Source organism: Lupinus angustifolius, chromosome LG04, assembly GCF_001865875.1.
Source record: "Lupinus angustifolius cultivar Tanjil chromosome LG04, LupAngTanjil_v1.0, whole genome shotgun sequence".
NCBI lineage: Eukaryota > Viridiplantae > Streptophyta > Magnoliopsida > Fabales > Fabaceae > Lupinus > Lupinus angustifolius.
In genome coordinates this window covers 16,770,267-16,788,623 of record NC_032012.1, presented here as the reverse complement: position 1 = coordinate 16,788,623, position 18,357 = coordinate 16,770,267, and the positions used below count along the sequence as shown (strand labels likewise).

The following is an 18,357-nucleotide window of genomic DNA, read 5'->3' as shown; positions in this document are numbered from 1 at the left end:
AAAACAAAGCATTTACAACCAAATACATGCAAATGAGAAATGTTTTGTTTTCTACCTTTGAAGAGTTCATAAGGGGTTTTCTTAAGAATTGGTCTTATAAGAACTCGGTTTGAAACATAACATGCAGTACTTACTGCATCAGCCCAGAAATATTTTGGGAGGTTAGTTTCATTCAACATTGTACGAGTCAGTTCTTCTAAAGACCGATTCTTTCTCTCTACAACGCCATTTTGTTATGGTGTTCTAGAAGCAGAAAAATTGTAATTGATGCCAAGATCATCATAGAATTCTTCAAACGAAGAGTTTTGAAATTCTCCCCCATGATCACTTTTATAGCAGCGATTTTTAGTGATTTTTCATTTTGAACTCTTTTAGCATAAATTCTAAAGGCTTTGAATGCCTCATTCTTTTGAACTAATAATAAAATCCAAGTATATCTCGAAAAACCGTCTACTATGACAAGAACATAGTAGTTACCACCATAACTTTATGTTCTTGAGGGGCCAAATAAGTCCATATGTAGTAACTACAATGGTCTATCGGAAGAAACCATGTGCTTAGGTTTAAAAGAAGTTTTTGTTTATTTACCCATTTGACAAGCACTACACAATTTGTCTTTAACAAACTTCATTTTGGGTAAACCAACAACTAAATATTTCTTTATGAGTTTATTTAAATGGTCCATATGAATATGAGCAATTCTCCTATGCCAAAGCCATGCATCATGATTATCATTATCTGAACAATGTGGTTGTCCAATGTTGTACTGGTCAAGAAACCATCAGAGAAATGGCAGATGTGCGTAGACTATACAGATCTGAACAAAGTATGATCCAAAGACCCATATCTCCTCCCAAACTTTGATCATTTTGTGGATAACTCCTCCGACTATCAATATTTGTTATTCATGGACGCCTATTCTAGTTACAATCAAATACATATGTACCCGTCAAATCAAGATAAAATTGCTTTCATCACACCTAAGGTTGTGAATTGCTACACGGTCATGCCTTTTGGATTAAAAAACACAAGGGTCACATATCAGAGGATGATGAATAGTATTTTTTAGGATCAGATCTGGAAACATATGGAGGTATACATGGATGATATGATTGTCAAAAGTCTGCCTACAGAAGACCATGTCTATATTCTGGAAGCCATCTTTAGGCGGTTACGTAAATTTAACATGCGCCTCAACCCGAAAAAATGTACTTTTGGGGTTGAAGTCGGAAAGTTTCTTAGGTTCTTGCTAACAGGTTGAGGTATGGAGGCAAATTTGGGAAAATGTCAAGCTATTATAGATATTTGAAGCCCTCGCTTAGTCAAAGAGGTTCAGAAGATGAATGGGCAATTGGCGGCGTTATCCAGATTTCTCCCTGCATCCGCCAAGCATTCCATCCCACTCTTTCAACTACTCAAGAAAAGCAAAACAATTGACTGGTTAGATGATTGTGAGTGAAAGTGCAATGTGTCAAGAGAGCACTTAAGCTTGCCTATGTTTTGATGATGACAAATGACTTAGTGAAAGCTTAAAGAAAACTCAACAAATCAACATGCCAAAGATTCAAGAGCTTCATGTCTAGACTAGAGTCTTAGATGTGTCTTAGTTATTGAGTCTAGGTTAGGTAAACCAAGATGCAAATCTCACAAAGTCTAAAAACTATCATACCATTTACATGAGACATGTCATCTAATTTATTATATGTTCATGCATTAATCATACATGTTATTTGTGCATTTTAGGCATAACATAAAGGTAAAACATGTATAGTTGATAAGCATAACATATAGGTAGTTTACCAATTAACATTTTAACTGAAAATATGCCAATTAATCGATTATGTGAAGCTTTAATCGATTAACGTGAAAACAATTTTTAACAGATTCAATAGATAAATAAAAAACAGATTTCAGTTACTCTCTAACAGCTCGTTAATCGATTAACATGCAAGATAATCGATTAACTGGGGGCAAAACAACTTTTCTATATAAACTGTATTTTCAACAGATTTCATATACGATTTTAGATCTTTCATTCACACATTTTAGAATTGCTAAGTTGCATATTTTCATGTTCAATGTATGTCATATAGGCAGAGAGAATTGTATGGATGATTAGAGTGATATAGTATTATGCTTAGGGATTAACATGTCATCCATTGCATATTTACAAATATGTTCATCATTCTATCTTGTTCTTGCGTGATTCTTTCATTTTGTTTAGAGATTTCTTAGGGAAGAGATTTTTTAGTGATTCTTTCATTTTGTCATTGAATGATTCTAATCTTATACATGGTCATAGTAATTATGAGATTTGTATAGGGTTTATAGCCTGTTCTTAATTTTAATATTTCAGCTATTTTAGTGCTTTACATTACTCTATTTTGTGTATTTTTGTAACGAAGGAAATCATCTCTTGGTGTCGTACCACCAACGAGATCAGAGAGTCTTCACCAAGACTTGGAGGTCTTGAGTTTAGAACATACTCTTGGCTGAGGCTAGATCGTAGGAAAGGTTTTCCTAGGCGATTGGATAAAGTCAAACCAAGGTAGAGGTTCTGGGAACTCAAGAAGGTAGCGTTCAAGGTCTTATAATTGGAAGTGTGTATGTAAGATACATTGGCTTCAATTTTAGTGAAGAAAATCTCCCACATCAGATGGGAGGACTGGATGTAGTTTTGCAGTGGACCGCAAAACGAACCAATATAAAAACCTTGTTGCAGGCTGTTTCTTTCCCTTATCTCTTTACTGTTTTAAGTAGCTTTTAATTGCCTATTGCAGCTGATATTTTGAATATAGTATTACTGCCAATTAAAGATCATTTGTGTTCGAAGATATCTTCTATATTATTTATGTATAATCTGTAATTAGTTGTGTAATTGAGCAATTCAGCAACTACTAATTATGTGCGACTTAATCGATTCACTAGGTGATTTTCCAGAATAAGGCTTTGGTGCAAATAGCGGTAAGTGGGAACCGCGACATCTATTCAACCCCTCCTTCTAGGTGTATTCTGTCACTGATATCTAATAGTGAGAGGGTCCTCCAAGTTTTTAAACAATATTTGTTCACTCCCTAGTGCTCTCCAAGCCAGAACCTCCTGAAACACTGTAGGTCTACCTGATAGTAACTGATGAAGGTGTAACAACCGCCTTGGTTAGAGAACATAAAGAAGGCCAAAATCTGGTATACTTCACAAGCAAAGCTTTGCAAGGCCTTGAGCTCAGATACTAGAAGTTGGAGAAGGTCGTCAATGCCCCTCTTAGTAGCAGCAAGGTGGCTGCGATAATACTTTCAATCCCATCCTATGGTGGTAAGAAAAAATCAGCCCATTCGAAAAATCTTGCATAAACTAGAGCTGGTCAGACGAATGATCTATTGGTCCATTGAGCTCTCCCAGTTTGATATCCAGTATGAACCAGGACAACTATCAAGAGTCAAGTCTTATCAGATTTCATCGTCGAGCTGACCGCCCAACCAGATAACTCTGGTCAGGCATGGATAATTTATATGGACATGTCGTCCAATCCCCAAGGAAGTGGAGCTGATATCTTATTGGATAACGGTCAGGGCGTGACCATTGAGCACTCATTAACCTTCACCTTTTCCAAATCAAACAACCAAGTTGAGTACGAAGCCTGCATAGTTGGTTTGTAGTTAGCCAGGGAAGTCGGTGCAAAAGAAGGTTGCTATCTACAATGATTCCCAATTACTCGTCTTATAAATAACGGGAGCCTACCAGACGTAAGACACACTGTTAGGAAAATACTTGGAAAATGTTAAAGAATTGATGGTTAAGTTTGAAGAAACATTCATCTAGCATGTCCCCATAGAGCAAAATGTCTAAGAACATATCTTATCCAAGCTGGCTAGTAAAAAAAATTCGGGCAATAACAGGTCGGTGGTTGAAGAGACAATTCTGCAACCAATGTCATGGCAATTTAACATATACCTATTGAATGGTGACCTTTCGGTTGACGAAAAAGAAAAACAGAGGTTCTTGCAGCACAGTTTATGGTTCACGATAATGCAAGGTTGTTTGTGTCGCTGGGGCTTTTCTGCTCCCATGGTTAAATGCCTCGGGCCCGATAGAGCATGGTACGTCCTCCAAGAAATCCATGAAGGCAATTGTGGCCACCATCTTGGCGCAACATCTCTTGCCAAGAAAGTGCTCCAAGCAGGATATTACTATCTGACCATAGAAAAAAGATGCCTCTGATCTAACCAAGAAGTGTGTACCCTAATAGTTGTTTGTCGACCTCCACAAATCCCCAGCTGAAGAGTTAACAACTATTGTGACACCTTGGTCGTTCTGCAAATGGGGCATGGATATACTGGGGTCTTTCTCGCTGGTAGTCGGGCAACTGAAGTTCCTAATAGCGACGGTGGACTAGTTCACTAAATGGATCGAAGCCGAAGCTTTGTCCACTATCACTTCAGCCAACATCCAAAAGTTTACTTGGACATACATTATCACACAGTTCAGGGTACCGGCCGCGATTGTCATAGATAATGGAACACAATTTTCAGATCGAAAGTTCAAAGAGCTGTTGTTAGGCCTGCACATCAAGCAACATTTCACTTCAGTCGAGCATCCTCAGACTAATGGGCAGACAAAGGTGGCTAATAAGGTCATCCTATGAGGAACAAAGAATAAGTTGGAGGAGGCAAAAGAAACGTGGCCTGAATAGATGCATCACGTTCTTTTGGCTTATCGTAGAACTCCTCATTCTACCACTAGGGAGTCACCATTCAACCTCACCTATGAGGCCGAGGCTATGGTCCTAGTAGAAATCGGCAAGCCCAATTAGTGGACATTACAATTTGATGAAGTTGTCAACTCAACTATCTTAAGTCACCATCTAGATTGGATAGAATAAAAAAGGGTTTGAGCCAAGATTAGAGAAACCACCATCAAGAGACAAACTGCCGATAAGTACAACGCTACTATGGTCCCTAGAGACTTTGAAACCGACAGTCTGGTCCTCCAAGAGCAGACATTGGCAGAGCCAAAGGGAAGCTAGCACTAAATTGAGAAGGACCTTATCGGGTAATAGGCAAGGTCGGTAAAGGCCCCTACAAACTCGAAGATTTGGTAGGAATGGAAATCCCCCGCACTTGGAATGCAATGAACCTGCAACAATACTTTGCTAAAAATATTTAAATTATATATGTTGGTCCATTTAGTGACCGGTCAACTTATGTAACCAAGTACAACTTATATGTTAACGAGGTATTATTCAGATGTTTCATGGCAAGCCCCGGACGGGGCGATCACTACCTTAAAACCAAAGTGAGCACCAAGTCCCCTTAGTCTCTAATCATTCACCCCTCAAAGGCATGAGCCCACCTCCCTTTGATAGCGGGCTGAACTTAAAATCCAAGTGGAGACCAAGTCCCCTTGGTCTCTAATCATTCACCCCTCAAAGGTGTGGGCCCATCCCCCTTTTACGGCAACCTGAACTTAAAACCCAAGTGAGGACCAAGTCCTTTTGATCTCCAATCATTCACCCCTCAAATGCGTGGGGCTGCCCCCTTTCACGGCAGCCTGAACTTAAAACCCAAGCGAGGACCAAGTCCCTTTAGACTCCAATCACCCACCCCTCAAAGGCGTGGGCTCGTCCCCCTTTGATGGCAATCTGAACGTAAACCTCAAACATGGACCCAGTCCCCTTGAATTGTTACAACGGTCTAAATCCGAATATAGTCTATACCCTGAATCCTATACAGTAGGACATCAACTATTTGCGACTTATTTGGCCCATCTCATTTAAAAACGCTAGACAAACGCCATTCAGGCAGTCATTAATTAGGAATTATTCAGTCTGATTATTCAAATCATTTATGGAAATCTGGGCAGTCGTCACTTAAGGATAATTAAGTCTGATTATCTAGTTCATTTATGGCAATCCCGACAGTCATCACTTAAGGATTATTTAGCTTTTTTATTCAGTTCATTTATGGAAATCCGGGCAGTCATCACTTAAGGATTATTCAGTCTGATTATCTAGTTCATCTATGGCAATCTGGGCAGTCATCACTTAAGGATTATTCAGCTTTGTTATTCGGTTCATTTATGGAAATCCAGATAATCATCACTTGAGAATTGTCTAACCTTTACTTTGATTAATTTGCGGGAATTCAGGTGTTAGCCACTTAGGCCTTTCTCGATGCTTTGGGGGATAACCAATTATCTTTAATATGTTTCGGTTAATGAAGAAGATAAAATTATAAGGTATAGACAATGCAAGATGGAAAATAGACTTTTCATTCATAAAGGGGGTGAGATTTAATCCGACCAATTACATCATAAACAAGAGATACAAATTCAACTAAGACCCCCACTACCCCTAGTTGGAACGGGAAGCTTCACCAGACCATCATCCTCGTCGCTGACTAGCTCTCCCTTAGGAGTAACCCTAGCATCAATCCTCGTCCAAGACTAGTCAGCCTCCGGAAGAACTAAACGGACCTGGGCAAAAGCATTGTACTTCCCAGTGTTAGCTGCCATGATAACTTCATCCTTCAGGTTCAGATAGGACGCCTTTAGTTGGGCCAGCTCCTCGGTCAATTGGGCAAGACCAACTATGGTCGTTTCTTCCCGCTCCTCCAGTAGCCTCAACTTGGCACCAAGTTCTCTCTTTTCCTCCTCGGCCCACCCCAGGCGGTCACCCAATGTACCCAATTATCTTTGAGAAACCCTCATGTTCTCCTAAGCCTGCAAGGTCGCCTCCCGAGCGTTCTTGAGTTGGAGTGAGATCGCTGATAGCTTCTCACCGGCCGTCAGATTCTGCCCCTTTAGATATTTCAGGGCATTAGCTTGTTTATCTCCAGCTCATGCAGCTCGACTGAATGCTTCTCTTGAAGTTTGGCTAGGGCCTCCTCCCAATGCAGGTGGCCAATACCCCCTCGCCCTCGAAGTACTTGGCCACGAAGGAAGTCAGGACCCCGACTTCCCATACTTTCCTCAATAACTCTGCCACAAGCATGCACTCCATGGACTCAACAACCCATGGGTTGAGCAACCCAATCTCAATTGCCTCTAGGATCTTGTAAAGATAGGAAGGCTTGGCAGGGGTTTTCCCTTTTCTTATGCTAGGAGCCTTTTCCCTCGCCAGGATCCTCCGAACAGGCAATAGGAGTGCCAACAGGCAGAGCAACCTCCTCGGTTAGATCAATCGAATGAGCTGCTGCAGGAGTAGGGATGACGATGACCGAAGGTTTTGAGTGGATAGAGAGAACATCCTCCAACTCAGCAAGCGGAGCAACTTCCCCTCGGGGAAGTTCAGGGCTGGTAGTTGAGTCAAACCTCGCCTTTTTGGGATCTCAGAACCCCCCTCTTTAAGGTGGCTCTCCTCAAAAGTCAACTCATCCACCACCTCCCGCTCCTAAGCGTCCAGTTGATCATATGAAAAGCTGAAGGACTTGGCGGACTTCTGATGGATTCCCCCATTCCAGGAAAGTGGAAAACCTCCACCTCATTGGAGCTAGACCCTCACCGGTCATAGAAAGAAAATAAATAAAGAAAAGAGAGGAGATATTACCAAGTATTTGAAGTGAAGGTTTTGGAAGAAAAAAAAGTTTGCTTGTCTAGATTCAGGAAACGATGCAAGCTCGACAAGAGGATTTCACGAAGAAGCAAGGCAATGAAGGGTGAAGCGAAAGACCCTTATTTATAGGGAAGGGCCTAGACCTAGATCTTCCCTGAATCCCAACCCAAGGGCACATCCGCCCATTCAAAATCACTCAAGAGCGATCCAATAGTGACCCAAAAACCAAAGTAGGAGATTTGAAATGAATAGATGTGTCGGTTGGGCACCCGATGCCTCCAGAAAAAAAGTTGCCAATCCTTCACGTGTCGATCGAGGACAGATAGCCATAATGACCTACCCAGCACCTAGAGGCTACCCGAGCCTACTAATCCGGAACACTTTGAGTCTACCAGCCCGCCCCACTTCCGATCGCCCTAATAGATTGGGGGTAATTGTTCTACCCCGGATAAATCTGGGCTATTCTGAGCTCGTCCTAGACGCACAACCAAATTGAACATCTCTCGTTCACTCACCAAGGGTGGGCCGAGCTCACTGCAATTGTCATTAATGTCTCTGACTCACCATTAATGCATATCTGACTCACCATTAATGCGTATCTGTCTCGCCATTAATGTGACACTGACATTCCACCTGCCACGCCGCTTGCCCCCACCTTCCCCGACAGGCCGACAATAGCAAACCTATAGGGTGGTTAAGGACAGCCCGACATACTCCTGCCGTACCCACCAAGTACTAGCCAATGGTCGGACGCCACATCAGCCACTCCAAACTTTATGAATAGGAGACCCTCACACATGAAGTATCAATTAATTCTCATTCCCCTCATTCATTACTTCATGTTCTCACTTCTCTCTTATTTACTGTCATTCTCTCTCTAAACTCACGTACTGACTTGATCATTGGAGAACCTTTTCAGGTACCTCCCTGACGGGTCCAAGCAACATTCTGACCAAGGCTCTTAACTTCTGTTACTCAATCGGGTACTCGATTCCGACCATATCCGATCAACATAAAAGAACATCAAGGATTATGTAAGCAACCAAATTATAAAATGGAATTGCATAAAATCAATTTCCCAATTGGTTTACTCGGTTCTATAACATTGATATAGTTTATTCCCGACACTAGGTACACATTGATGTATTTGTGCACGTATACCTTTTTCTTGATTTTGGAAGAGATAAAGTATCAATCTTTACAAAACATTTTGAATTTTTGAATTCCCTTTTATATTTCCCTTTTCCAATTGCTTCAACTATTCATTGTAATGTACCAAAATATGAGCCATTATAATTTGCGAATAACAAAGAAAATGTATAACTTAGGATCAATGTGGATAGCTATTGGAAAATGTGTTTATCAAATTGTTTAACGCCGTAAAAACATATTCCTAAGTGATTCAATCATTTTCGGGCATGCAAGCATTTGTCAATTTTGAATTAGTATCATGACAAGTTATACAGTATAAAAGTATGAAATTAACAATGTGGTGGTTTAGTGGTGTAAGGTCCTAATAGATCATGAGAATAACCAAAATGTTAAGGGTTTGATTCCTTAGAGCGACACTTTTTGGGAAAGGCAGTCTCATGCCTTGAAAGATATTAGTTCTTTACCCATAGGATGATGGGATACCATTGGTAGTACGAAAAATGTTGGGAAATTTAGAATCAATTTTCCTAATTTGTGTGATACAAAATGTGCACTTGTAGAAGCAGCAAGTGGACAAAGAAAATAGAGAAGAGTACAAGAATAACACTGAGAATTTTAACATGGAAAATCCCCTCAATGTGAAAAGGAAACAACCACTTCCAAACTTTATGAATAGGAGACCCTCACACATGAAGTATCAATTAATTCTCATTCCCCTCATTCATTACTTCATGTTCTCACTTCTCTCTTATTTACTGTCATTCTCTCTCTAAACTCACGTACTGACTTGATCATTGGAGAACCTTTTCAGGTACCTCCCTGACGGGTCCAAGCAACATTCTGACCAAGGCTCTTAACTTCTGTTACTCAATCGGGTACTCGATTCCGACCATATCCGATCAACATAAAAGAACATCAAGGATTATGTAAGCAACCAAATTATAAAATGGAATTGCATAAAATCAATTTCCCAATTGGTTTACTCGGTTCTATAACATTGATATAGTTTATTCCCGACACTAGGTACACATTGATGTATTTGTGCACGTATACCTTTTTCTTGATTTTGGAAGAGATAAAGTATCAATCTTTACAAAACATTTTGAATTTTTGAATTCCCTTTTATATTTCCCTTTTCCAATTGCTTCAACTATTCATTGTAATGTACCAAAATATGAGCCATTATAATTTGCGAATAACAAAGAAAATGTATAACTTAGGATCAATGTGGATAGCTATTGGAAAATGTGTTTATCAAATTGTTTAACGCCGTAAAAACATATTCCTAAGTGATTCAATCATTTTCGGGCATGCAAGCATTTGTCAATTTTGAATTAGTATCATGACAAGTTATACAGTATAAAAGTATGAAATTAACAATGTGGTGGTTTAGTGGTGTAAGGTCCTAATAGATCATGAGAATAACCAAAATGTTAAGGGTTTGATTCCTTAGAGCGACACTTTTTGGGAAAGGCAGTCTCATGCCTTGAAAGATATTAGTTCTTTACCCATAGGATGATGGGATACCATTGGTAGTACGAAAAATGTTGGGAAATTTAGAATCAATTTTCCTAATTTGTGTGATACAAAATGTGCACTTGTAGAAGCAGCAAGTGGACAAAGAAAATAGAGAAGAGTACAAGAATAACACTGAGAATTTTAACATGGAAAATCCCCTCAATGTGAAAAGGAAACAACCACTGGACCTAGTCCAAAAAATATCTCCACTATAGAAAGTAGGATTACAATATTTAACTCTCTCTTACTAAAAGGATAACACCCAATCTCACCCAAAAAGGATAGATATACAAACTCTCTCAAGTATCTCACTAGGAATACAAGTATCACACTAATTGGATATAAACTTTTTCACTTTCTCTCTATGTTGTTCTTTCACATTTCCTTGTACATCTCTTCCTCACAAGTCTCCTTTATACAGTGAAGGGGAGGAAAGCTTCATCATAAAGACATAGTGGAGAACTAAATTGTTGTCATGCTTTCAAGACACATTGAAAAGTGTTACTCCAACTTTCGAAGTTAGACTTCAAAATTTTCAAGAATCAAAGAATAATTCTAAGACTTTGGAATAGTCATCATTGAATGTACTCAATGATTCATCTACCAAGATTCACAGATTTTGCTTCCACATCAATTAGGAAGAATTCCCAACAAATAGTTTATCAAATTGTTTAACACCATAAAAACATATTCCTAAGTGCTTTAATCATTTTCAAGCATTTGTCAATTTTGAATTAGGATCATGACAAGTTATAGAGTATAAAAGTATGAAACCTTGATTTGGTGGTGTAAGATCCTACTAAATTCATAGAATAATTAAAATATTAAGGTTTTGATTTGTGAAAGCGACACTTTTTAAAAAAGTTAGTCTCACGCCCCAAAAGAAATTAGTTTTTTACCAATAGAATGATGAGATACCATTAAAGCACCGCTGATTAAAAAAGTTGGTTTACTTTCACAGTTAGAATCAAATTCTCACATTTAGTAGTTCAAAACATATTAATAGATTTTTATGCCAAACTTTTTCCTCAATGTTGCCAAAGTCTATGCCTATCGTTTAATTTTTTATCACCGGTGACAACAGGGGTTCCTAATCAGTCATCATTTAAACACATGCAACATATAGTCAAGATTTGAAAGTTAATAATGTGTGAAAATGTTATGCAATATGTTATGCAAAATATTATTCGAAATAGAAAAGTGTCCTAAAATGTAATGCTATGCATGTCCTAAATGTAACTATATCCAAAGAAAAAGATATATGCATTAATAGTGTAAGAGATTTTTCCAGTGACATTACATTATCATTATCATTCATATTTCATCATTATTGACTCTTAAATAAAAAGTAATATAAATGAATAATGGATAATACATTGATTGCGTAAAATCTTCACACCAACAATACATAAATATAATATTATAAGCTAGGTTTTATGGGGAGAGTGGTTTAATATGGGAAAGTGAAGGATTTGGAGTTTGAGAACGGAATGAGGGCATGGGAGGTTGAAGAAGGAGAGAAAGTGAGAAAAAGAAGGACATTCCAATTTTAAAGGTGAGTTACACTCCTTTCTCATTTAACTATTTTTCACTATTTCCCAAATTGTTCTAAATATTTTAACACCTCTCATGACATATAGTTTTTCTATACCAAACTTCTCAACCCTCTAACAATTATGGTTTATTTGGAAGTTAGATTTTGGAGGGAATAAATGAAAATGAAATACTTGTGAGCCATGAAATACATTTGTAAGAAAGCTCACAATCCTTCCATTTCCCTCTCTTCTTCTCCAAAATTTAACTCTCAATCAAACCCTTAAATATTTTTTTAATTATCAAGTCTCTCTCGGCTCTATACTTTTCTAAATATTTTTAAAATATCAAACTTCTATAGGCCATGTACTCTCAAATAGACTTTTGTGTTTGATCTTTTACTAGGTGAGAATGTGAAGTTATAAGATCACTAGACTTAAAACTCACTAAAAAAAACTCTAAATTTTTTTTAATCTCTTAGCTTAACTTACCCACTACAAAATATATTACAAAATATATTAAAGCTCTAATTCTATACAAATAAAACTTTTATACAACAATAATTCTTTCAATATTTCTTTTCTAATCTTTACTCATGTTATTGTATGTTTCTCACGTCATTTGTTCTTATATGACTCACTTTCTTGTATAAGCAAACTACAATATCTTTAAAGATATTCCAAAGATCTTAAAAAAGTTTGGTTTAGAGTAAACATAATACAAGGAGTTCTGTTGAGTCATGATATCGAGAAGAATGTAATGTTAGAATCCGTTGTGTCTTAAAACCATGTTTGATTTCACATTTAATATGTTGGATATTTTGTATTTGAACTATTCTTCTTGATGTATCTAGGTTTTTTTGTCTTTGATCATAACTTCGGACTTTAAATAAAAGCTTCATGCAATATTCACATCACTTTCTAATTATTTTGTTGTGTACGCAGATTCGTCTACAAGTTTTGTTAGAGAACATTTACCTTTTGAAGAATACTACGAACATCCATAGTGGTTGTTCTTAACAAAATAAGAACATTCTTATTCTGTTCTCCACTGTGCTCTTCCTATTCCTTGCATTTTGTTCTTAAATAAGAACAAAAGTGACTAAATAAGAACACTCATTATTAAGAGAGAATGACAATGAAAATACATAATATAGGAATAAATACAAGCATAAACATATCCAAAAACATGAAAACATCTAGAATCATTACAAAAAATTAAATTTTGCAGAAAAGAAAATTAAAAAAAATAAATCGAAGAACCCCAATTTGTCTTCCTTGAACGAAAATTCCACCGATTACATGTATGTCAACAACAAAATAATATTTTTTTATTTAAATTGATTTCTAATATTTATAACAAATTACAACCATTTTTAATTTATTAATAAATAAGTAATTGTTCTTAATATTTTGCTATATTTATTGTAAAATATAAAAGTTTAGATAGGTTGTAGGACCTAAATAAGAATAAGAATAATGTTTGCCATTGTGGGGAAAAAGTAGATGTTGTTCTTATTTTATGAGGAATTGTAATAAATTATAAAATAATGTGTGAGACCCAAATAAGAATGAAAATATTGTTCCCCATTGTAGATGCTCAAAGTTTCTCTTACAGCGAAAAATGTACTTAATAGTTGAGACATTAATCGTTCATAATAAATGTCTATATCAATTATTTGAGTTCAAATGATTGGAGGAATAGACTTTTGTATACAAGATTGAAAATGATACGGTTAATATTATTGGGCTTGATGGTCATTGGACACATTTGTTACACACACTTTGTTTTATACACATGTGACTTGAATTTGCTCACATATCATTGGACAAATTTTTCACTAGATACAATAACTCATTGGATGATGTTAGTCATTAAACATGTTTGACTTAATCTCTCAAAATAAATGTTATTCATGTAGAGTATTAGATGTGATTTGAAAAAAACAATTCATCTATTAAAAATTTCATATATAAAAAGATTACGTATAGATAAATACAAATATAATTTTATTCCCAAATTTAATTATTTGTTAACCATTAAATTATTATGCAAAAAGCAAGAGATTAATAAGTTACTTAAAGAAAGTTTTTTCACTTGAAAACTAAAATCACTATTATTTCAACATTCTCCCTTTTTAATACTGGCAGAAATTAAATTAAATTTGATAGACATAATTTCTAGAGAGATACTAGACTCCCATAAGACTAAGCACTAAGAAATATTTTTCAAAATGTTTCTCATTACAAATATAAGCAGCACATTTTATTTATGAGATTCATAGAATGTGTATGCTAGCAAGTTAGCTTATTAAATAGCTACAATTTATTATATATGACAAATATTAAATAACTATCGTAAGACAAACATATATAAACAAGTATAATATATTCATTTAATTTCTCTTAATTCTCCAACTTTTTAAAAGGTAATATTAGTATATCATCTTTTCATCTAGAAAAAAATACATTAAGTCTAATCAAATGTTCAAAATAATTTACAACAAAAAAAGGAAAAAAAATAGATTTCTAGGCAAGAGCATAGCCATCATTCAATCAGATAGATTTTGAAGCATAACCATGATTTAATCAAATTGTTCCTTCTCCAATTAACCTATGAATTCCTTCAAGTCATCAAGAATTGGAGGCTTTAGTTTCTTTTCATATTCTTGAACATTTCCTTTCCTTTTACAGTGCTCATAACTTGACAACTTTGAGAATGATTGCCTAGATGAATCACACCCAATGCTAGTGCTTGTGAGAATCTTGGTTTGAAGCATATTTAGCCTCTTGATCAGGATTACAACCTTCACCTTTAAGTTCTTTATTCTCACCTAAACTTGAATCCTAGTTCAAAATTAACAAGAATATCAATAGGGTATGAGTAGATGCAAGCTACAATATGAAACGAGTTTTGCATCATAAGAGAGAAAGCTATCATTGAGAAAGCTTAGGAGCATATGTCAGAACTTATTGAAACTTATCAAAGATATTAACTAAAATAGGAAATGTCAGTTCAACACAAGCTCAAATACTAACCAGGAAGATTCATTGATCACTAATATTTTCCAGACACATCCACAAAAAATTCATAAAATGGAAGTTTCTTTTTTCTCATAAAAACTACAGGGAAGGAGCTTCAAAAGAACGTTGCCTAGGTGTAAACACAATGTAAATATTGACTTCTAAACAAAGATATGCAGCACTAAGGAGAAGGCTTCAATGGAGACTCAACTAGCTCAACTTATTGTGATTATTTGAGATAAAGCAATTCTATCTTAATCATGAAATTAACACAAGTCAAACCAATAATTCCTTCCAGCAAAACTTCAATTACCTCAAATCTTAACAAACTTCATCACATTATTTAATCAATAAATGTCTTCAAACAAAAAAAATCTTATTGTACCAAAGAATGTTACAATATGGTTAACAAAATAATAATACAAAAAATAAAAAATCCAGTTAGATCACACAACTAGAAATGCCTTACTGTATAATCCTCTAGATGATACCCTCATGCTCCCCTTAAAAACAAACTGGAGAGCTTTCTTTTTAATATAACTAATGATATCCCCTCACCTTATCGATAAGGAACTAATCCCTTTCGAGGTACGTAATTGCTTATCCTAACAAGTGTAGCTCTCATAAATCGAACCTTTAACCTTATGGTCAACTTCAGGATCCAGTGGGGCCTTATATCACTACATTATAGATTCAACAGCATTATGATAGAATAAAGTCAGTATCCAAGCTATCTATTTTTTCACCAACTAGAAATGCATGCATTTGGTCTCCAATTTGAACCCAACTATAACCCGGATTTTTCTTGGCTCCCCTCGACTTCATCAATTCCCTGACTCTGTTTGCCTCATCCCATCTTTCAGCTTCGGCATACATGTTTGAAAGCAGAATATAGTACCCGCAGTGCTGAGGCTTTAATTTAAAAAGATGCTCAGCGGCCCAGTGGCCTAATTCGACATTCCCATATATCCGGCATGCTCCGAGCATTGCACCCCATATATTAGCATCAGGTACAAAAGAGAGGCCTCTAATAAGGCTTGCAGCTTCTTCCAAGAGACCGGCCCTTCCAAGAAGATCAACCATACAGGCATAGTGCATATTGGTTGGCTCAATGTTAAGATCTTGCATTTTCTTGAAGTATCTCATCCCCTTCTGAATTAGCCCTCCATGACTACATGCTGATAAAACTGCAACAAATGAAACTGAATCATACTCCATGCCGTCTTCCTCCATTGCTTCAAAAAGGTTTATTGCTGTGTCCAATTCACCGATCATGCCGTAGCCCAAAATCATAGTATTCCAAGAGGCCACATCCCTGTCTTGGATATGGTCAAATACCTTAGTAGCTAGATCAATTCGACCACATTTGGTATACAAATCCAAGAGTGAATTTGCTGCAAAAAGACGAGTGTGAAAATGCTTTCTTACAAGCAGACCATGAATCTCTCTGCCTTGCTTTATGGAAGCCAGATTTGCACAAGCAGATATGACTCCCATGAATGAAACAATATCCGGTATCATGCCAGAAAGTCTCATTTCCGAAAACAAATTTAGAGACTCTGCGCAGTCACTTGTTTGAGAATAGCCTAAAATTAGTATATTGTAGGAAACTTCATCCCTGGCAGAATTATCGAATACATTTTGGGCATGATTTAAGCTTCCACATTTGGAATACATGTCTGTCAGAGCATTAGAGATGAACAAATCAAAGGCACATCCTGCCCGAATTATCCTGGCATGAATTTCTTTTCCAATACGCAGGAAACCCGATCTTGCACATGCTGGAAGAACATTTGTGAAGGTTACAGCGTTCGGGGTTTCTCCATGAGCTTGCATTTGCCTCACTAATTCTACAGCTGCAAACTCAAGCCTATTTTGAGCAAAATTTGCAACCATGGCATTCCAAGACACAATGTTTCTATCTTGCATTTTGTTGAATATGGTGGACGCTACATTTGAAGATCCTGATTTTGCATACATATCTATCAATGAGTTAGCAACAAAAATGTCTGAATCAATACCCGTCCTTATGCTAAACCCATGGACTTCCATCCCCAACCTAAAAAGTCCTAATTCTCCAAATACAGGTAGAATACTAGAAATGGTGACGGAGTTTGGTTTCATTCCTGCATCAATCATCAAGCTAAATTCATCCAAAGCATCGATGTATAGCCCTCTAAACGAAACACTTGTGATAATCGAATTCCAAGAAACCTCATTTCTGACATCCATTTCATCAAAAACATGCTTCGAAGCCACCACATTCCCACATTTCCCATAAACATCAACCAACGCATTCCCGGTCTTCACATGGCCCAACAAACCAACCTTCAAAGCATAACAATGCACACTCCTCGCCATCACCTCATCTCCAGTCTCCGCACAAACCGGCAACACACTAACAACCGTAACCAAATCCGGCCACCCCACAACCAACATCTCTCTAAAAAACCCAACCGCGTCCTCATAAAACCCACGGAGAGAACACAAACCAATAACGCTATTCCACGACACCTTATCTCTCTCAAACATTTCATCAAACACCTTAACAGCATCAACAAACCCGCCACAATTGGAATAAAACAACAAAAGGGTATTCCCAACAAACACATCCCTATCAAACCCAAGTTTAAAAACAGCCCCATGAACCTCAACTCCCTTCTCCACCATCAAAAAATCAGAACAAGCCTTAAGAACAAAAGGGTATGTATGATCATCAGGCATGACACCAGAACGTAGCATGGTATTATAAGTAGTGAAGTTATCATTGACACGTGCAATGGAGTAAGAACGTATAAGGGTGTTCCACAAGAAAGGGGTATCGGAAAAAGGGAGGGTGTGGAGGAAGAGAAGGAAAGGTGGTGGTTGGAAGGAGGAGTAACGGAGGAGGAGGGAGGCGCAGAGGGAGACACTGCGAGGGAGGAGGCCATTGAGAATGGCGGAGGCGTGAATTTGTTTGATTTGGGAGAGAGTAATGGAAAGGGAAGAGAGTTTGAGAAGATTTGGGAATTGGTGAGTGTTATTGGAAGAGGGAGAAGAAGAAGAAGAAGTGAAGAAGTGGGTTTTGTTGAGTTTGGGAAGAGAATGTTTCTTGAGAAAATGGAATAATGATGGTAATAGCATGGAAGATTGATGATGTTTGTTTGCATGACAAGATCAACAAGGTGGTTATGTTTTGTGTTTTACTAAGAACTAGACTCTGTTTTCTCTATCTCTTCAACCGTAAGAATAAAAACAGAGTGTTAGTGTTAGTTGTATGAAATGAGCATGCATCTACTATTATGAATCCGAGTTGCACATCAAATTAGAAAAGATAATGTATAGATTTTAACTACTCTAACTGGTTAGATCATTCGGTTGAATCGGACATTATTGTAATATCATATATAATTATAGATAATGTCATATCTAAAATTAAAGATGCATGTATATAAAAAAAGGCCAAATTAGACATGAGCAAAATGACACTGTGGCTAGATCTGAAATTAGCTAAATGTATATTAAAAATTTAAAACAACCATAAAAGTATAAAACTAGACAACTCAAAATATGGCAAAATTTGAAATTAGCTAAATATATATT

At 36.8% G+C, this 18,357-nt stretch overlaps 1 protein-coding gene across 1 annotated transcript; it reads right to left on the bottom strand.

Annotated features, from left to right (window-relative positions):
• Positions 15,351 to 17,957, bottom strand: LOC109346034 (pentatricopeptide repeat-containing protein At4g14170-like). The gene has a single exon (XM_019585384.1). It carries the CDS (start codon positions 17,896 to 17,898, stop codon positions 15,478 to 15,480), a length of 2,421 nt encoding a protein of 806 aa, XP_019440929.1. The 5' UTR covers positions 17,899 to 17,957; the 3' UTR covers positions 15,351 to 15,477.